We start from the raw sequence: 22,552 nt of genomic DNA on the forward strand, positions 1-22,552 counted from the left end.
TTTTTTAAAAAGTTGTTTTTAAAAGAAAAAAAAAAATATAATTTCCAAGCTTTTGATGCTAATGCAATTTCTGCTACATCAAAAAGAACCCCACCCACTGATTACATGGAAACTAGTTAAGGGCTTTGGAGATGCAAAGCAGAAGATGCCTTTCATCAACATACAGTAATACTGTGTAATTGATTGGTAAAGTCTCTCTTTAATCAATTAAGTTCTCAGTTATTTTCTTGTCTTGTAACACAGTTTATTGTACTGGGGATGTTAAACATGCTAATGTTTAACATCCCCAGTACAATGTAATGTTTATTGTACTGGGGATGTTAAACACAGTTAAAAGTACTTTCTAAAGACAAAACAGCAAGCCAGAAATTCCTCCTCTCTTATCACCACTGACTCTGCAATTTACCTGATTCAGGTTTTTTTTTTTGTTCTCATGGTGACTAAGGCAGTAACCTAGTTCCCCCGGGTGACTCCTGGGTATAGTGAAGTCTGTGTTAGCAGACCACCAGAGGAAACATCAAATGCAGTGATCACAATCAACAGGGAAGGCTTCAACAGAAAGCAGCAAAAAGGATGCATGAGATTGTAGGGTGCCATCATGATTTCATACTCTGCTCTTTGCTATATAGACCTTTATACCTGTGATATTGCGCCTGAGGTTGTGTGTGCATTTTGATGTATATAAATACATGTGTTTCTATAGGTAAATAGTGTACAAATGAGGAGGGGGATATTCTTTATGACCAGGAAATGTCTTTGTGCTAAAATTATTTTAGTTGCAAGACACTTGCACAAAAAGCCCCCACACAGCCCCCAAACACACAGCTTGCAGAAACAAACCATGCTGGAAACTGCCAGCTCCACGATAGGCACTTGGAGGTGCTGCCCGCTGGGAACTTCCACCTTGTCCATGGCCACAAGCAGTCTAAGACCCTCCAGATGGAAACAGGGCACAGGGAGAACAGACTGCCCTCACCTGTGGCTTTGTTTCTTCTTGGTTAAGAAACAATCTGGAGTCTTTTATAGTGGTTACTGTGGCTAATCCACTGAGGCCTTCAGTCTTCACTCTGGTATCTAATACTACCAAAGGTTTTTTGTATCATAGCAGCACTGAGAAATGCTCGCTTGCCCCAGTCAGGGCACCAAGCACAGTGCAACCACATAGTACGAGACAGGATGTGTTCCAAAGAGCTTCACATAAAGAATGGCTAGGTTTGGTACTTTACAGTGGAAGGAAGGAAGATCTGATGAGACTGTAAAAATCAAGGGAGGAGGTCATCCCACCACTCATTGGCATGTACTTCTCTGAACCAGCTAAGTTGCAGGCTAGTGTCCATTTGGAATTAAGGAAGAGTCACCTCAAAAGGCAATTCAGACCATTTAAGTTGGGATCCTGCTCCAAATTGCTTCTGAACCTATGGATGAGTATGCCTCCAAAGATGGCAGTTAGAGTCCAAAGAAGCAAGTTGATTTATCCAGGTGATACTTAACCAAGTCACCGTGGGAGTCACAAAACCCTGTATAATTTGAGTCTTTAGTCATTGTTTGAACCACAGCTCACTCTTCTTTCTTGCCAGAAACAAAAGCAGTAAGCCAAGTAGCTCCTCTGTAAATGGAATATAACCAAGAGTCTGTTACCTTGTTCCAGTGCCCCGGGTGCCTTTCAGCAAAGGTAACCTGCACGTGTGAAGCAGTAGTTAGTATTCAAATTATCAAGAATCATGCTAAACTTAACAAGGCACAGCCACAGCAAATGAAAATACTTCCAGTAAAATCCTCGCCAACCTCTGTTTGCGTATCTTCCGGTCCAGCAAAGACTACAAATTTTCATGAGCTCATACAAGCAAAGGTAAAAAGGAACAAAAATATACAGTGTCTATGGCTTTCAGAAAAAAAAAATGTCTGCAGTGTTTATTGCTGCCTGTAATAGATTTAGCTATCCTAAGCCATGAAACAGCATGACTGGCAAAAACGCAAGAGAGTATCAGTAAGGTATGAATAGCAGAAAACCAGGTTAGAGCTACATATTTAATAAAGAAAGACAAGGACAATAATATAGAGGGTTAAGAGAAGAAGGGACAAAGCACAACATAAAATGAATATTGTAACAGGGAACAAATGTTACGAGTGCTTTCAAAAAATCACTTTCTATATACTGCTTTAGTTGGAATCTCAACTGGTGATAGAAAGCTGCTAAGCAGAAAACCAGTTGGAGTGTGGGCAGGTAGGATCTTTAAAGCATAAAACAAAGGTTCTGGGTGTTGCAAGCATAGTAGCTCAGGGTTTTCTATGATCCAAATCTCTCACACCCTACAGAATAATACCCTTCTTGGTTTCATTCCTGCAGGTGGTATTTGGCATGGTCTTTAAACAAACGAGTGATTTAAAAGTAGAAGATTTAAGACAAATATCTTAAATGGAAAACCCTGCTAAAAAGATTGTCTGTGTCTGCAAGCTAACGCTCCTACACAAAACTTTTGAAAAGCAGTGAATGCATCTGAAAAAGTTAAAAAGCATTAAAAATCTTGTTTCATCGCTTACTATAACTTTCAGGCATATTCCTCTGAGCATCAGCACTCTTGTAAGACCTGACACCAGATCTTCAAAGGCATATAGCCACTTAAACTGTATTGAACTCAAAGGGAGTGAAATGCCTCAATACTTTCTGGGACTCACAGAGTGAGGGTTCATTGGCTTGACTGGCAATTAAGGAGTATAGCAGGAGTATACTCAGCACCTGGGAGGACAAGGATCATAGTCTGTACAATCACACACCATATTTCTTCCCCCGAAGACTCTGACAAAGCTGTTAGGACTCCTATTACAGTGCTCTGAGATGAGCCTGGAAAATGATCGTCCCATTAGACCCTCTCTCATGGGGCCCCTCACAGCGTATCTGTGCAAGCTTGCTCCAATCGTTTTCATCCTTCTATGGCCATCTGTAACTGGTTTCCTTCAGAAACTTGGAAGGTTTTTCTAATGATGTGCATCCAGAAGAGTGAGATATGGGTTCCTCACAGAAAAAGAAGAGAAAAAAAGCTCTTTTCGCACATTATGCTACTATTATCCATTCTGCAGAGTTTACACAAAACTGCATTTTAAAAAAGACACAGGGATATTCTTTGCTCTTGGTTACATAGTTGAAATTCAGGGAAATTTCACTTTCATCAGATTTACAAGGGAGTTAAGGATAGAATACATACAAAAGTGCTATAGGGATGAAGACAGAAACAAACCAAACTTGAATATATGGCTGCATATATTTAATTGCTTACAAAAACAGCTGGTAATTATTGAGGAAGAAGAAAGATTTCCTAAATCTTGATCAAGAAAGCAAATTTCAGTGTCACAAGTTACCTCTGCCAAAGCAAATTGTGTAAAGGTTTTGAAGTGTTTGCAACAAGCTTGTAAAAAACAAACAAACAAAAACCCCAAACTAAGAAACCCTCCTGGAAATCATGTATCATGAGGAGCCTTTTTTTTTTTTTTTTTTTCCCCCAAAAAAGGACAACATGAAAGCTGTACTATGAAGGACCAAACAATTAGCAAGAAATAGGACATCTTTATGTACAAATTGTTCACAGTAACCGATAGTCATATCTTTAGCTGCTGCAACTGGCTTGTGTGGAACTGCAGAAATTCACAAAAAGGGCTTGCATACAGCCATGTACTTAAGTATGGGACAATCTTGAAAGAGAAACTTGTCAGTTAATTAAAACTAAAGTCAGGTGTTACTATACTGTAAAGAATCCGGACAAGGCAAGGATCTGATCTCCTTTTTGTTCCCTTTTTCCTGATTGCTAAAATAATTTTAATAAGATGGCTTATAAAAGTTTGCCATTTCCTTTACATTTTTAATAGCTCTTTCTTCTGAACAAAAACCCACTCTTGGGAAAAATTATTTCTTCCCCATAGCAGCGATGGGGTACTCCACACAAAGAAGCACCTAGCAGTTTAGTTCACATTTTTTAATAACATGGCACAATTTACATTACACAATTCTTCGCTGATGAGGAAACATGCTGAAGATTGAGAGCCGCTTCACTTTTCTTTTCACATAGGATCTAGAAAGGACTTTATTACATACAGGATAAACAGCAAAAAGGTTCGTATATAACAATCTCTTTACAATACTGAAAGCTACCACTACGGTTCCAGTGTACATATTCTTCAGGGTTGGGTTTTTTTTTTTTTTGTAATTTTCCTTTTGTTCTTAAAAAAAAAAACCACTGCACAACATCTGGAGTTCACAAAATCTGAAGCTCACAACTAAACCTTCGGTTGACTACTAAAATAGATCTCTGATCATTAGAAACAACTGTCTGTAGTTAACTTTTTTCTTTTTTTTTCTTTTTTTTTTGCCAAAACAGGATAACAACTTCAGATAGCACTTTAGTACACTAGAAGACCAATGGAACTAATTTTATTTCGTACATGTATTTTACAGTCCAGTAGACAAGATATTGAATTCTCTCTGATAAAGTCATATTCTCTCCAAATATTTAGACAAGAAACTTAACACATTATAAAAAAGTGTGTTACGAAAAGACATATTTCAGAGGATTGATGCATATTTTTAAAAAGGACCATGTTCTTCATGTTATTTCATGTCTTCCATGACTAGGGAACAACAAGGCTGACCTGATAACTATTCACAGACTTTATTACCAACTGAAATACAATAAATTGCATTATGAAATCTTCACCGGAGTTCATTAAACTACTGATCCACAGTGAAAACATGTCCATCATTTAGAAAAGTATTAGCTTTCTTGTAGGATTTGTTTCAATGTAACTAAGAATCACTTAACAAAAAAAAAAGAAAAAGTGTGTGTACAGAGAAAAATGACACACTAGCAATAAAAATAAAAACAGACATGAATGGCTATAAGCAGATGTTCTTCCAAAAATAAATTTGACATGTTAAGTGACGGAAGTTCTGGAAAATATCCAGCATTTGATTATTACTCTGTTTAACCCAGATTAATGTGACTAAAAACCAATCTGTCATGATTGCAGTATCAGTGATTACAGATCGCTAACCCTGACGCATTCTAAGGAATACATGAGCTACAGTAACATCAGCATCTTGATGCAGGGGTTCAGACAGAAACTACACTTCTAACAGGCTGTTTCTTCATCAAAACAAGCAAGAGAAATAGGTTTCTATTATAGACGAGTTTGTTCAGGGAAAATATGACTTTACTTATGTTGTGTGTTGAAAAGGCTCCTTTGAGTTATAAAGGCTTTTGTGAAAAGCCTTAAAATTCATTGCATAGTTGAAGGGGTTTAGCTGTCTATAACAATATATGTAACACAGCATAAGCAGACTGTGTTGATCAATATTAAGTTTGCAAATAGCACAGTTTAAGAAGTATTAGTGTATTATGTTACTTAATTTTATCTATTTACATTTGTACAAAGTAAAGCTTTCATCTTACCCTTTTTGCATATATGAACCATTAACCCATGAAGCAATCTTTTTACATAAATATGTACAATTGTCTTCACTTCTGGTCTGAAAGAGCTTTGTACGGTTGACATCGGTGGTGGTTTGTTTCTAGTCACATCATTCAGATTAATGTCTTGTTCTTCAGTTCAAATTTTGAAATGTTTAAACTAGAAATAAAATAGAGTAGGAGACACGAGGAGCATATGGACTTGGCTAAAAGATCTGGAAAATTTCAACATATAATATACAAAAAAACCATTTCAAAATCTTTTCACTCAGGTCTATACATATTGTACAGTGGGTCACATCCCCAGTCTGTATCAATGACTAGTAAGAAGGTCTTTATATTATGTTCATTTACAATGTTTTGTTCCTCTTTCTCTGGTTTTTATTTTTTTCTTGCTCTGCTTATCGAGCTTCAATGTCCTTGAGGGTGTGAGAAGGAGGCCTCTCTCTCATCTCTGTTGACAAAGGAGTAGTCCTTCTGGGAGACCCAGGCCGAGGTCCCAGAGTAGAAATAAGAGGCGGAGGGGCACTGAGAGCTGCTGTGGGGGGAGTTTTATTGAGGATGCCATTTTGGTGTCCCGTCGGGGGACTGACTCTGGGGTAGTGCATACTAGGAAGTCCTGGCGTGATTAGGCTTGGGTGAGGCAGGTGCCCATCCAAGGCGGCAGGGTGAACGGAGTGCAGGCGCGCGTGTTCATAGTCCTCTCTGAGCATGTGCAACCGCTCCCTATCATCCAAGTGGTTGCCCCGCTCATGCTCACGTCGAGGGTCAACAGAGAGAGGGTGGTGGTGATGGTGGTGGTGATTGTAGTCATGAGGTTCCCGATCCCTGAATGACCTGTCTGCTTCATATAATCTTGGCGTAGAAAGACGATGAAGGGGGTCATTTCTTAGCAAAAAGTCTCTGCCCAGGGGGTCTCTCCGATGAATATCCAGCTCTCTGTAAGGATCTCTTAAGGGATCTCTCATTGGATCCCAGTGGAAAGAAGGATAGGGGAAACGTTCTCCACCAGGAATTGGGCTAATTCCCATAAAAGGGGTCATCATGCGAGTCCTATCCAGGCCACTGATGCTGTTCATGTGATGTATACCAGTTACACCTACAGTCATGGGCATAGACACTAAAGGACTTGGGTGGACGTTAGATGTAGATATAGGTGGTGGCTGATCAGACGACCTGTGAGTCTGAGGTCTCTCAGGTTGAACATCATGGTCTTCCTTTCGCTCCTCTTTCACTTTGACTTCATTGCTTTTCTTCGGATTATCGTACGCTGGCTCATTCTTCCTCTCCGCCTCACGATTTGAAGTACTATTAGGCCTGGTGCTCTCCACAACAGGGGGCCTAGCATAGGGTGAAGGAACCCTGGACATTTGCTTAGACTCTTCCACCACTCGGCTTTCATGGCTCAGGCCTTCTTTCTCTGAAATATAGTTGTCCTTCACCTTGTGCTCTTCAACATTAATTTCCTTCCGAGATTCGGAGTGATCCCTCTCTCGTTCTTTAGGTTTCTCTTTTTCTCGAACCTCGGAATTCAGATGGCTCCTGATCTGCTCATTTGAGCTGCGGTTATGTCCGAGGGAGTTTACTGGATGGATAGGTGCTGGCGAAGGATGGCTGGAGTGTCTTTTCTCGATGCTCTCCCTAGAAGAAAGAGAAGTGTAAAAATGAAGGCATGACAAACTCTGCAAATAAAACAAAGCATGTAGGGTGTCTGACTTTATACTTGTTGCTTTGCAGAAAGCTAGTAACATGCACCATTAAATGCACTGTTCCTTTTGCACACCCCAAACACCAGAAGAACATCCCATCTCCAAACTAGGACTATTCTATCACCTCAGCCTAAGAGAAGAAGATCCCCAAAGCTGCTTTGTGAATGATCTGATTGAGTTTTCAAACACTGAAGTCCACAGAAGGCGCCAAAGAGAATCTATCTCTAGTACACATATTTCTAAGACAATGGCCTTAATTATTTGCAAAGGAGAGAAAAATAAAAACATGCTAATTTCATCCAAAAAAAGTGAGTCAATTAAATCCAAATTGCATGATTAATAGTATTTTACCTGCTTCTTCTATTAGGAATGTATTTGGGAAAATAGATGCCATTTCGTTCAACTGACTTTAAAAAAAATTTCTAGACCTGTGTACGTTACTGATTTCTTATCTCTATTTTCTTCAATCTTCTAGCTCTTCAATTTACTTCTCACAATTCAATTTACTTCTTAAAATTGAAAACAAAAACCTCTCAAGACACCAGTACTGATGGAGACAATCCACCTCTCTGAACAGGCAGGCCCTTCTCTGTAATAAGCCTCAGTGCAAGTGTTTTAATTGAGGTGGCCATCACGCATAGATTATGCTTTGACTTCCTCAGCAGAGATCAGTCTATCCTATATGCCCATCATTCAGGCTAGCTCTGAAACATCATCTCTTTGGAGTAAGATGCTCTTCAGATTACTAATCCTCTCCCATTTCTAGAGTAGAGCAAGCAGAGCTGGGACAGGGCCAATGCATCTCCCTGCCAATGCTAGGGAGTCTCAAAATACTGCAAATTCATTTAATCTTTCAAACCTATTTATGCTGCACAAAAGATCAGGGAATTATTGCCTGGCAGTGGACAAAAACCTCAATATGTGAACAGATACCAAGTTATTTTCTGGAAACAGTTATTGACCACAATTTTGTCCAGGCAACACTAAGTCGAAAAGCTTGCCTATTTAAAATTAATCAAATTCATAAGGTAATCTAATTCCTCAGTTCCAATGATTTTAACTTCTCAGTAATTTCAATTGATCTCTGAGTTGGAGTCTCTCCATAAAGACAGCTCTGGATATTTAGTGTCCGACATGCGCTGTTTGCCGAGCACGGAAATGCCATTCCATGCGGGGTGTTGGACAATGTGCTGTTAAAGGCAAAAGTGAGTGAGGCCCTCTGAAGTGCCAAGCAGCTCCAGTTCACATGGTTTCTCTTTGGGTGCTGCAATCTCTGCTTAGCAAAGTGTAAATGTTCAGATGAGGACAGCACGTTGAAACTCACTCTGAACAAAATGAGTAATACTGGTTGGCTGAAGGGCAACTCAGAGGGTCACTCTGAAGCGGACACTTGGTCCTTCACCTATATGATTTCTGCTACCTGCTTTTTTGCTGAGCTGACCTGCATAAGATTTCTACCTGCAGGTAGTTTGGGACAGTGAAACTGCAGCAACTGCAGAAAAAATATCCTTGAAAAGGAAACTCTCATTATTGTAACTTCGCCATATGCATCTTTTGCTGTGTCTAGACTGCATTGTTGAAACTGTCATTTTATGGGCCGTGTCTGAGAGACCTCAGAGAGTCCAGAATGTGACTGTTAGAAAACATTTGTAAGTTAGAGCATTTGATAGCAGAACTGCCTAGTCTGCACTGACTGCCAATTAACTCCTTGGTATCAGGTTCTGCTTTGATTGACTGTGCCCTAAACAGTCTGGAAATTGTGCCCTGGCTCTAATTTCCCTCCTCTTACTTTCCACCAAAAGTTGAGGCAGTTGAATTAACATCTTCCAGATTTGGACACAGTGAGACTAAGTCAAGGCACTCCAATGAAGGCTTCTCAGCATGAAGACTTGATTCCTTTACTTTGCTGGGAAAGCAGTGGTTTGTGGACTCTGCAATACGTAGTCTTTTATTTTTTTGCTCATGGGACTAGTTCAGAGGGCACCCTTAGTTGTTTTATTTCACTAGGAAAGCTCATTGAGTCCTTTTGCTGATATTTAATCAATTTCCTTTGCAATGATGTTTTTTAAATTATGGTTAAAATTTAGAGAAAATAACATACATTTTCTGTAACTGAAAAAAAGTATATATGCACAACCAAAACAACATTTTTTTTTTTGCCAGTTTCATCCTATTCAGTTACAGTGATGGTATTATCTCAAGAGCCTATTGATTACATAGCTCACTTAAGAGAACTGCATGTAGTTCAGTGGTCAAAGAGGGAATAATTTTTTATCCTCAGAGCTGTCAAGAGCCCCTTAGGTTAATAATATGGGAACAGCTCTAAGCCTCTGTCTCCACAAAGAAGAAACTCAAGATCATGTTCTCAAATTAACTTATTACAAAGTAATAAGGTATGTTCTGAGGCTGTATGCTACACTGAAAGATAGTATCTTATGCCAAGTAATTTGCCTCATTTATGTTGATAAAAAGATCAATAGATTCCTGGAGGTTTTTTTAATGCTCTAGGAGTACATACACTTAAATGTCAGTATTCGAATGGAATTGGTCAGTGACATCTTTCAAACAAAATACTCCTGAGAAGGAACAAATCCCACTTTTCACAATAGCTACGTTCACTCATTTTTTTTCTAATGCTGGGCTGAAGTAAGAGTCCTTAAAATAAAAAAACCTCCACAACTGCAAATGATGTTCTGGGAGAAAGTGGGCACTGTATCAGGACATTGCAGAGTAATTTCCCAGCCAGCTCTACACCTAGGCAAGGTTCACAGATTGTAGATTCATATTATCTACACTATCTTGAGAGATTTACCTTATCTCAGTCTAGCTGGGAGGGCACTGGGGTACACTGGCCATACAGCTTATCCAAGAGGAGCAACCAGTGATTCATTGCACCCCACTCCAACACTGGTCTTAGCTGGGGAAGAGCCAAGCTAAGAGGTACCTCTGAGGTACCTTTCCACTGGTAACTGAAGAAATCTAAATGAATGCTTTTGGCTCGGCAGCCCTTTTTGGGGCTCATAAAGTTAAACCCTAGATGACAGGATGATTTTGAGATGAAACCATACCTCCCTCCGGGTGTGATTCCCAGTTCTTCCTGTTTGGGCAAATTAGCTTAAAATAGGTAACAGAGATTGAGACCTCAACTAGAACATGGGGCTACATCCTCACCCTGCTGGGTGCCACTGAAGATAAAAGAATACGTATGAGAGGTTCGCAAACTACTCCAGGCATTATCTACATAGGGAGCACATCTCCAGGAAGGGATTCTCAGCATCTTCTCTTCCACGCAACAGGGTGAGCATGCTGCAAAGTAGAACTCTTCAAAACCACACAGATGGATGCACAGTGACACTAGACTGGCGAAAACATTATTGTACTAAACTGGTAGCCGTAATTGTGCAGAAGTATGAAGTATGAATGACGCTTACTTTTAAGCTCTCAAATTACTGAAAATAAATATGTTCTGAGCTATGATATGGAGTTCAGGCAATGCCAAAGCAGCTTGCAAGGAATGTATTTCTGAAAGTGATTTTCTGCAGCAGGAACACTTCATAAGAAAACAACAAAACAGCAACTGAAAATCGCATAATTCTAAAGACTACCCACATCATTAATAACTAAAATGCTTTGCCATTCAAGCCAGTAAAGTTACTCACATGCTTAAGCATTTTGCAGGACAGAATCCCCAATTTGTAACAGCAATTTATTTCGAAGCATTAACACCAGACATGAAAATAATGAAGCTATGCTATCAAACAGAAAATATTCCAAATGGAAAATGCAGGTGAAAAGATCTGTAGTTTGACTTGCTCTTCACATTTTACAATAACACGGAAAAGCTCTTAAATGTATTTTTAGAATATCTAATGTGTTAGCATAACTTCTTTTAGAAAAGGCTACTAATGCCTATATTTGGGTTAGTGACAGAGAAGTCAGAAAAGCACATCTCCTAAATATTCTTTTATGTTAAAATATTAGAAACAAATAGCCATTATGTAGTAAATTAATGTGCAAACTTAACAGGAAAGCCATTAAGCCACAACTGAAAAAGCTGCTATCATCCTCTCTACATTTTGCAAGGAAGTCATGACACTTGCTGAATGGCAAATTCTTTTAATTTGGTACTTAAATGTTAAGAGGAATTTTTACTGAGTTAACTCTATAATGGGAACAGTCCTGACAAAAAAAAATATGACCAGGTTTTACTTTCCCTTAACCCTTCCCAGCCTGGACATGTTAGCATGCAAGTCCATGTAAAACGCTCAATAAAAAAGTGTGCTTGCTGTGTGTAACAGCAGTGCATGTGTGCGTGGCTTTTTTGAGGGAAATTAAGGTTGATTTAACAAACTGCATGCACTGAAACTTACTGTGGTATTGGAAAAAGACATATCCAGTGCATTTTATAGTGTTATAATTTTACAACTTTATCAGTGGTCCCTCTGGTCAGTCCATTTTTGAGGAGGGAGATAGGGTTATTTGTTTTGCAGACAAGGTCTGACTTCCAAAGTTATTTAAGTATTCAAAGGTGCAGATAAGTGTCTGATGGACTTTATAATCCTTTTTTCATCCTATCAGGCACCTATCTACATGTTAAGTCTTCAGAAAACCTATGACAATGTGACCCACAAGGTAACAGACTGTGTGGGTCTGATTCTATTCTCACTTGACACTGCCTGAACTCTGCTCCTGCAAAGCTCCTTCTGATGAAGTTTGGTGCAAGTGAGAAGAGAAACAGATGCAGTAGGGAACACCTGAGTTGGAAACCTCCATCTTCCATTGTGCCTCACGTCATAGGCAGCAATGGTGTCACCTCTCCAGGTGTCCCTCTACTGAAGCTCTGGTTTAACAATGTGCCAGGCTGGGAAGGGTTAAAAGCGGAACAGAGCCCCAAGCTTTGAACTAGACAATTCTTGGAAGTGTTCTTTTCGTACCTTTCTTTGTCATCTTTACTAACAGATGAGTCTCGTTTATCTACATCTCTATCTCTGTCATGAGCTGCAGCAGATGAACTGCGCTCCAGCTCTCCTGGCTTCAGCCAGGGCGGAGGGGTCGGGAACGAAGGAGGAGTTCGGTGCAGTCGGTTCCAGGGCTCGTGAGGGTTGCTAAAGCTCTGCATACTGGGGCCATCCTTGTGGCCGAACATTGAGTTGGGTGCTGAAATGGTGAAGTGGAAAACAAAAAGGTTTAAGAAAAAGGTATGCTCTAGTGAAGGTACTTACCAAAAAAACTTTTACAGCACTCAGAGTTAAAATGAATACATATTATTGGGAGCTGGAAAAGGAAAGGAAATTAACAGAGATTCATTAGAGGGTCTCATTCCTAAAAATGGGCAGGCATCTGACAGCTGTTTTAATTGGGAAGGGATATGCTGTGGATAAAATTGACAAAGGATGAAGTAGTAAGATAAAAGTGACAATGATCCTTATTCCTAATATTTTGGAGACATCAGGGAACAACCATTATACAGACTATAAATAATGGAATTTGTTGCATTTGATCCCGAACCAAAGTAAAATAATATGTGACCGAAAACATGCCAGATTTGAAGTATGTAGAAAGAGAGTGATTTTCAAAAGGATGATCTTTTGTGACTGGCCAAATCTAGAGAAATGTTGATGATCCTGGACAAATAAATGCAGGTTAGCGATCTTATCCAGGCACACATTCTGGATTTTCTGGATTACTGGTGAGAAAGGAAAAAAAAATGTTCCCATCCACAGCTAGGGATGTGCACACATTAAATATTTTTGAACATGCAACAAAACCATGAGAAATTTCACAAACCCCTTAGCCTCACAGGTTCTGTATTTTTTTTTTTTAATGAACAATATCATGGTGACATTTAGCGCTATGTTGAACCCAAACTATTAAGTGATTAATAGAAAATAATTTACTGATGACTAAAAATAATGTTATTTAGATGAAAAATGTCACTTTTCAAATTCTCATCTCTTAGTGGTATGTGGTCTAAGCAATGGGTAAAAAAGACAGCAAACAGTCACCATCACTCAATATCCTGAATTGCACAGCAAACAAGAATTCATAAACAAGGAGGTTACTCACTAACTGTTGGGTTCCCAAGTCCCCCGAAGGCATTACTACCCACTGCAGTGAGACCACTGAAGGAAGCCGGCCGATTGAAAGGCTCTGCAAAAGAGAAACAGCTGAAGCTCACTGGCATGTTGGCAATTATGACAAAGCGTTAGCGTGTTTTCCAACCGACTACAACCGCATGAAAGCTCAGCCTGTGCCCATCAGTAGCTGAACATCATCTTCCTACAATACAGTGATTGTGTGGAGGTGGGACTTGAAAGAACATTGTTTTTTTCCAATGACAGTATGCACAGGTTTATCTTACTAGAAAAACCTTCTCTTCAAAAAACAAGATGTTAAAATATACATGGTATTGAGGCCTGTGCTTCTGCAGAAGTAGCTACTTCATTTAAAAACTGCAAACATCTCAATTTTTATTTCCTTTTATTCCCTTCCAATTCAATTCCATGGTCTTTCTCGGGAAATGTCCCTGGCTAGCAAGACTATTATTAACTCTGGCAACTGTGCTCCAAAACACCTCCAGGCCATGTCTCTTAAACCATAGCCAGGATATAAATAAAATGTCCTATTATGCTGATATGTCATGCTGACCTGAACATTCTGTAATGCTCTTGATATTTATTGATAATATGATGTGAAAAACTAGTATGGACTGAAAAATATTGGAATAATTTTTTTAGTAGCTAATGCATACAGCGTTAAAGTAAGTCATATGAAGCAAATTCTCCTCTCACATTACTTTGGAGAAGTCTAATGACTTTGATGAAACTACTTGTGATAAATACCAGCACAGAGAAAAGGAAGACCAAACCTAGTATTTTCTATAGGCAGCTAAGTGCAGAATGATAAACCTACATCGTGAGGCTGCTGTATCAATTTGGTGACCCTCCCAAATCCTTCCCTATGCAAAATAAAATGTCAGTTTAGAACATTAATCTCTGATGCTCCTGTAGACAGCAGACTACCTTCCTGCAACATCAGTGAGCTAGAAGGGAAATAACATTTGGTAACTTGAGTGGTTCCATTTCATATGTGTATTCACTAGTTTTCACTAACAGACACATTTTAAGCCAGATCACAAGATATTAAGGATATATTTCCCACTCACTTAAATGGAAAAGCAGACATCTACTATGACTTAGGAAACGAAACACCTGTATGAACCAAAGCCTTAACCTTAGTGCATTTTTTTTGACCGGTATAAACATGACTACAGTGAAACTAACCAGCCCTGTGACTCCACTCCTCTGACATCCAGACTGTTTTCAGAAGTATTCCAAAACATGCTGTCAGAGATACTATTTTGTGTATTTAGAACTGCCCCTTGGGTAATGGCTAAAATGCACAATTTGTAAACATTAAGTAGGCAGGGTACTCAAAGAGTCTCCATGTGGGCAACCTTTAATGGTCTCAGTGGTCAATGTGTGTTACTTCCGAGCTGTATTCACCATTAGTCACAGAGAGGACTTACCTAAGTGAGCAGCTGGGTTGAGAAAATTGCTGTGGTGAGGTGGTGGGCCGAAAGGGGTGCCTGCTGGATGACCCCCACCTGCCAAAACAAAGCAAAAGGGGTGAATTTCTAGAAAAAGCTCCGAAAGGGACTCGCTGTGCTCTGGGCTTGACTGTCATTTCTGAAATGGCAGCTCAGGTGAGCAGAGATTGCTCTCCGGTCAGGATTCTGCACAAACAGCAACTGCTTTTCTAAACAGAGGTTCCCAGTTAGAGTACAAGGGGTGGGTGGAGTGGGGAAATGTTTTAGTATGGGAAAAAAATAAAGCATGTAAAATACAGCGTATTTCCAACCTGCCATCTCCATCATGCGTCGGACATCACTGTGCAAAGAAATGTTCTTCCATTTACTACCTGTATGGCATTTCATCAAGTTGCACTTTTTTAAAAGCATACAAAGTAATTTTAAAATATTTATCAAATAGACCGATAGCCCCTGGCATGTCTTGCAGAGAGTTCATAAGCCAAAGCATATGGGAAATTTCCTCTTAACACGGCAAGTATCAGCATTGTAATGAGCATGCCACAAGAAGGAGATTTCACTTCTCCGTACTCACTGGCTGTGGAGAAGAGAGTCGAGGGCCGGGCCAGGTCATGGGGGTGGTGAATGGCTCCAAAAAGGCTGGGGCCTGGTGGCCTGCTCAGAAATTCAGGTTTCAGGCCAAAGTCCAGCTTGTGCGGATCAGACTGCATCTGTTTCTGAAATGCAAGAAAAGGATTTGGAAGAGACTGTCCTTAAAGATAGCAGTAAAAGACACTTTCAGAATGATGTGGGTATAGCAATTAATTCATACTAACATGTTTTATCATGAATATTAATTTTTGTGACTCCAAGTATAGGTGCACAGCTATTTTCCTGGAAAAGGGACCTAAGGCAGAGAGAAAATCTCAGGCTCCCAATGCACATTTACCACAAATTTCAACAGTGTTTTCACATAGGCTCACACACACCCCTGTGGAACAAAGCATTTCAGCACAGATCTGACTTAAAGAACACACATAAACATATTTGAAAATCCTCAGACACTTGCTCAGCTGTAAGAATAGGTCTCTCTTAAAATAATAAAAGCAAAGCTGAAGAGAAACTGTTAGTTTGGACCTGATCCCAGGTGGGCAGGCACGTTAAAAGCTGTGTGAGAGCATCAGCTGTACCAGGCACAGCTGCCAGCTGACTCTCTCCCCCCTGCAGGAGTCTCTCGCTAGACAGCCAAGGCGGAGACAAGTCCATGGACACCAGAACCATTAATTTTAAATGTGAAGCTGCAATCGAGAAACACTTGATGCAGTGTATCCTTCAGTGCCTCTCAGACTGCAAGCGAGCAAGCTAGGGGCTAAAATGAATCAAATTACAGATGAAGCGTATTCGAGTCTAAAGAACTGAAGCCCCATTTTGACTGCTTGCACTCTGAATTCAAAGCACTGCATGTCACTGTCTTTATTTATATGGTATTAGAATCAGCAGACTTTCTTTTTTAGGGCAAATTTGCTGAGGTAGCTGTATTGTAAATGATAAGTGGATGAAGGATGGGCTCTTCTTTGTGCCATGTACTAATTTCAGTGGTCCCTACTTCAACAGTTTTATAGAACGAAGAAGAAAACCAAATTCCCAATTACCTGTGCTGCCAGAACTCCCTAAACACAGATTGCTGATTAATTGTGCAGGTCAGCTGAAAGGGTTTACAAATGTGTAACACTGAACCTGTAGATCTTAACAGTAATTTTGGAGCACGTTACGCTTTATAAATCAGTATTTAATACTGTGCCAGCTCAGAGTACAGACTATTACAATGATATAAACATGCATATTAGAAAGTTATGGCCAAGTTAATGTGCATGCCTAGTGGCTGTTTTTCAAGTGCTAGTAACATGTCTGTTTCTATGAGAACAACAACAAAAAGAGACAAAAAATCGATGTTTTGAGATAATGGCCTGCAAGAACATTAAAATGGAAAAGATGTCCAAGTTAAGGTCATATCTTTTAAGGAACTAACATTGTAGTACTTAAATAATTAAAAAAACTTCTGAAAATACAAATGCCTCAGTTGAACCCTGTGTGCCAGCTGTTTATGCTGTGAACTCTTTTTATTCTTCTTTTTAACAACCAAGTGATAAACCTCTGACGGGCATTACTCAGAATAGCAAAAGCTGGGTGAAACTTTAATTGCAGCCATATGAACAGTGCTGTTCCAATAATGAAAAAATCTCCTGTCTGAGGAGGAACAGAGTATCATGGATGTGTTAAAAGATTTTTCAATGTGTTGGTTTACCTTGAAATAGTACCAAAGAAAATTGATCAGATTTATTTTATCCCCAGTTGCTGCTCAGGAGAGCACCCCTCTTGATGATAATCCTTACAGATGTACTTGAAAGTCCAGCAAATGTGTAACACCTTAATTCAGGGCCTGCTAAAAATCAATGTAAACGTCTGCAATAATTTCATGGCATGTTAGATCGGGCCATAAGGCCTTTCCTAAAAGAGAGGGGGACAATTACAGAGCATAAATTGTCTCTTGAATCCCAGTCAGTAACACATGGGTCAGCCTAAGGAGGAGTGTAAAACTGCTCTGTGCTCGGAGCTGGTATGCAGCCCTGGCTTTGTCTGAGGAATTCCCTGGGTGTGCAGACAGGTTACACAGGTCTGAACTTTGTCTTGGTGCAGAGGTAAAGGCAGGCAAACAGCATCCACAGCTGCATGTAATTTTTCCTGGGGTCAGGAAGGTTGTGTTTTAAAGTTTTCTATCTTGCCTGCTTCTTCAGTGTCTGCTGTTGCCCTCTGCAAGCAATTACTAGCAGGCCAGATAGTTAGCAATTCTTCCATACTTTGCAAGCAGTCTGGTGGCACTGCATGAAAAACTTGAAATCTCTGAGTAAATATATTTTATTCCCTGCTCTACAGTCAGGCAGCATCTTCAGCTCATGCAGAAGAAAAGGCACCTTCACAACCTTGAGCTAGAAGGACAAATTGTTCTGTATGAGCCTTCAGCCAGAGATTTCACACTTTGTGGTCGCATGCAGAGGGGAGGACTTTGTTCCCATCTGGGAGTCAGACAGCCCACAGGGACATGAACCACCTCGTCTTACTGACTGTAGACCATACCTAATTTTTGGACTGAACTGAGATAGTGAAATACATTTCTCAATTATTGAAATTATCATCATGCACAGCCTCAAAAACTCAAGTAACATCCTTTCCTGTACTTCTGGGCTTTATTCCTGTTTTTTAACATGCAAGATAGAAAATTATTAGGTAAAAGAAATGGCTGCATGAAAATGGCATTTACTATGAGTTATAAATACACCAGTATGACCTCTCTCTGAATATCAGATCAAGGAAGATTCAAAGGACATAGATAGCATGGGAACAATAATTTCATTTCAAGAAAATACCTTTTCAATAAAATAAAAAAAAAGGACATATAACTCTCTAGGTCTATAATCTTGTCTTTTTTGATAATGGTAAGATGAATGAAGATCAGTAGCAGGGGAAACATAAGGAAGCAGAGAAGAGAGATATGTCTACTGCAGCAAATTAACCTGTCAACCTTGTTTAAAAGGGTTATTTTTAAACTCTATTAGCTGCAGGTTTTACTAGCTGTTCAACATCTTCATATTCTTATAGCACTACCTTATACAATTCAATTGCCTATGGACTGCAAAGTGCAATGCACTCCTTGTTAATTTTACTGTCTAACACAAGCTATTGACTCCTGAAGAACAAGTATGAACAGTAAAGAACACCAACCTTTCCTAACTTACTGAAAAACTTCAGGAGCAACACAGAATGTTTCAGTGACAAGTAAAGTGAAAATATTATAAAGGGAAAGAAACCTTCTTCACAGAGTCAACATGCAATGAAAATACAGTTAAAGTAAGAATGGAAATACCCAAATGAACAAATTTTTGTTTTTCTCCGATGTCTGTTTCAGGAGAGCCTAAACTGGCCATGGCCCTTACCCTTGAAGTCTCAAAGCGTGCATAACAAAGAAAATATTTCTACCCCTTTCCCTTCGATGCAAGGAGACAGTGTCTGGATAACGTTACTTCATCTGAGAGGCTGTGTCTGCCTGACCAGCCCAGAAATGGTACAGGCACCAACCTCCAGCTATGAAATGGGTTGTGAAGAAAGACTGATGGGACCCTGTGCATCCACATTGGATAAAGCACTGTAGGGACAGGAGAAATCTCGTGCCCTCTTCTGTCCGTGAATGTTAATAAGAATGGGACACAGGTGCCTAGCTTCTCCAGACTTAAAAAACTTAATCTTGATATGTTGTAGCAATGTTGTAGCTCACAGGCACACCCATTTAGCTCTTCTTAGCTGCAAACTAGTTGTTATGGCTAAGATTTGGTGTCCTTGCTCTGTGGCAAGGACATTCCTTTGAGACTCTACCTTTAGGTTTTTAATTCCGATATGCCATCACAATGAAATGGAAGGGTGTGCTATAACGCTACATATGGTTACTTTAACAAGGCATTAGCTACAGTATAGAACTGCTAACAGTGAAAGGCAAGCTCTTGCTCTCACAGGTTTGCACTGTGCAATTCATCTGAAAAGCAGGCAAGCCTAAAAGACTGACCTTGACTTTCTGTTGGTGATGGTAGATCTGCCAGGCGATGTGAACATGCATAGCGCACCACTTTCCAGGTTTCTGCAACAAACAAAGGGATACAACATGAATCAGGGACTTTCAAAAACCTGTGATGCTTCATTCTAGTTACAGCATCTCATGCCAACTCTTACTCCAGGGGATTCCCCATGCCAAGACAACTGAAACCAAAGGATCTCCCCCTTCAACTGCTTTCCTCCAGAAATGCAAAGAATTTGTGCCTTGCTAAGAAGTTTATCTGGATATCCAGGAATGCTCCTGGTCAGTCTCCTCTCCAAATAAGCTGGACTGCTTCACAACTGTGTGTTGAGTTAATTTCCAAAAGTGCAGCTATTCTAAGACTAGCCTTTCACCAAAAGATGAAAATGAAAGCACTTTAAAAGATCACTCTGGTTTTCAAAATGAATCTGACTGCCTCATATAACTGCTGGTTTGTAGCTCCAAAACTTTGGCTCAGAAATATACCGAAAAAATTGGAGGTGAGTCAATTCACTCTGTTGGGGAAGTCTCTGCATCCTTCCTGTCACCATGCTTTTAAGTCATGGGGAGGAGAGAGGGAGGAAAGAACCAGAGAGTGCTATTTCGTTTTTTGTGTTGATTCTGTACTCCATTTCCAGGACATCTGGAAACCTTGTCTGAAAAAGACTCATTCAGGATACACTTTCTCCAATTTGGTTATTTAGAGGTCTGTAGTTAACTACACAACTAATGATTCCTGCAGATTTAAAAATAATCACAGGAATTCAAGAAGCTCTTCAAGCTGTTGGTAACTTAAATGTTTCACCAACTATGGCATATAGTCTGCCTTCTATTTCTAGATGTGTATCAACCAACAATTAGAGCCACAAAAACCATAAAACCCATCTCACACACATACTCCCCTAAACTCAAGCCTTTTGCTTAGTCACAGCAACTGGCTGTGCTAGTGATCTAATACGTGCACTTGGCTGGTTTGATCAAAATCTGGACCCTCTTGAACATGCTGAAAAATTAGCAAAAAACCCCTTTTGGATCACTGAAAGCCTGTAGCTTTTCATCCTTATATCTAAAATATTTTGTGTTTGAAGTGGATTGTCTGTCTATACTTGACAGTAAGATACTCAGGTAGGCAGTACTGTACTGAATAACAATGAAAACACACAGTAAATAATAAAAAGCAAAATCCTTCAGTCTGCAGTGAAATGACAAGGGATCCCTACCAGGGTAGGTCTGTAGGATTTGGCTCAGGAGACCTTGTAAGCCAACATGATAGAAGCATTATCAATATTTAACCTCTAGTATTCATGCTAGTGGGTTGCATGAGAAGAACAAAAAATTTCCAACTCTGAAACTGTGTAATTTCCTCGAGTGACCACAAGATGCATGCAAAGAAGGACTGACCATGTTACTAAGCAAACACTGTAAAATACCCAAGATGAACCATGGCATTGCTTTATAATTAGTCTGCTGCTTTAACCCAGTGGGGACTGAGACGAGCTTGACAAACTGTATCACAAGAAGATTTCTTACCCTCAACATGGGCCTGAACGGATCTGTCAACTGTGAAGAAGAAATGACAGCTTGGTTACATGCCTGTCACTCAAACAATTGCTCTAATTAACAAATTTGTATTGCTTCATTAAGAGATGAAATTAAAATGTTATAATTTTACTTTCAAATGAAGCCCTTTCGGATAATAATTAGTCCTTAGCCTCCCTAGTCGAGCCAGTCTCCCTCCCCCCATGGCTGTTGTACTGAAGTGTTGACAAGCAAGTAAACAAGCCTCACACAGAGCGCTCTGTCCTCTGGCATCATCATTAATTTGTTGATTTAATGCTACAAAAATGGCTGGTTAACTACTCTGAAGAAAAACACAGATTTATCCTTTGGGCAAACTTCTGTTCTCATCTTTCAAAGCTTCTCAGCTCGCAAGAAGACTGGGTAGTGGACAGGGCCATTTTTTCACAGGCTTGTTCCCCCAGCTGGGTTGGAAAGGGCTGGAATGGTGTTTCAGATTTGCCCCTGCAAACCAGTGACTGTGTCTGTTCAATAGCTATGGCACTAGGTTGTTGACTTGTACATTCAAATAGCCATTAACGACTGCCTGCTTGCCTGATGTGTTCTCTGTCACAAATTGGCTTGGTCTTTAATATTTTTCACATTGGAACAGATACTGGTAAACAGCAGCCGTATAAAAACCCGATTTTCTCAGTATTTGTATGGCCTGGGTTTTTTGGGTAGATTATTTTCTTATTCTCCTTTTTTACTCACACTTCACCAATTAATGCTGCAAAATAAATTCAATTTATTGGGTATTTTTCATTGGTTTTAGATTTTCTTTTTTGAAATGCAATACTAAAGGAGATTTATAGGTGTAAGAGGTACTTTGCAGACTCAGTGATGGCACAATACATCATCCTGAAATAATCAAAACTCTACTACAACTGGAAAGGGAACATAAAGCTAAATGACTTAATGATGGGAGGCTCTACTTATCTTTTCAATTAGATGGAATAAACAGAAAAGAAAAGAAAAAAACGTGGTTCATTTTGGTATAAAGCTCAACTACAGCACCAATTCAGAGCAAACTAAACTACTGGAACTTAGCATAACCCTATAGCTCTGCTGTACTTCAAAGCTGAGTCATACCACAACATGGATTTTCAAGGAGAGGTCCCCATTACTTCTGTCAAAGAATTCTGCTAAAAATATGACTGCATGATGTTCTTCATTGCAAACAATGTATATTAGCTCAAACATGCAAACAACCCATGGGCATTCAGAAAGAACCGAAAAAGGCTAAGAGACAAAGTGCTGAGACAATAAATGCTGTTCACATACACCAGAGCTCAAAAATCCGGAGGCGCCAAGTGATCAATAAAGTGCATCCGTATTTCACCGGTGCAATCAATGATACAGTAACCAAGGGAATAACTGTCATTACCCACATTAAAAACAATTACAGAGTATAAACATAAATCTTGAAGAGGTTTGTACATTTCTATGTTGAATTGGACTTTTATGCCTTTACCCCTGGGCTTGTAGGGATGCCTGCTGACAGCAAGGAAAGAGCTCTTCCACTGCAGACTAACCGTTTGCTTTTGCTAATAATGAACAGAAGGATCAGGATGTGAATTGTTCTCATACAACTTCTCCAGTTCCCATTGAATTAAACAGCTCAGACTAAGCTTTAGTTTTAGGATGTTAATTTCACAGAATCACAGAATCACAG

The 22,552-nt window shown here is 39.6% G+C and overlaps 1 protein-coding gene across 1 annotated transcript; it reads right to left on the reverse strand.

Moving 5' to 3' along the window:
* Nucleotides 1-5,860: 5,860 nt before the first annotated feature.
* AUTS2 (autism susceptibility candidate 2) lies at nucleotides 5,861-20,874 on the reverse strand. The gene is made up of 7 exons (XM_010084820.1): nucleotides 20,851-20,874; nucleotides 19,312-19,383; nucleotides 15,292-15,433; nucleotides 14,697-14,774; nucleotides 13,235-13,318; nucleotides 12,103-12,325; nucleotides 5,861-7,100 (listed from the first exon to the last, which is right to left on the reverse strand). The coding sequence occupies exons 1-7, from the start codon at nucleotides 20,857-20,859 to the stop codon at nucleotides 5,861-5,863; spliced, it is 1,848 nt and encodes a 615-aa protein (XP_010083122.1). The 5' UTR covers nucleotides 20,860-20,874.
* Nucleotides 20,875-22,552: the final 1,678 nt, after the last annotated feature.

This window comes from Pterocles gutturalis, unplaced genomic scaffold, assembly GCF_000699245.1.
Source record: "Pterocles gutturalis isolate BGI_N339 unplaced genomic scaffold, ASM69924v1 scaffold41226, whole genome shotgun sequence".
NCBI lineage: Eukaryota > Metazoa > Chordata > Aves > Pterocliformes > Pteroclidae > Pterocles > Pterocles gutturalis.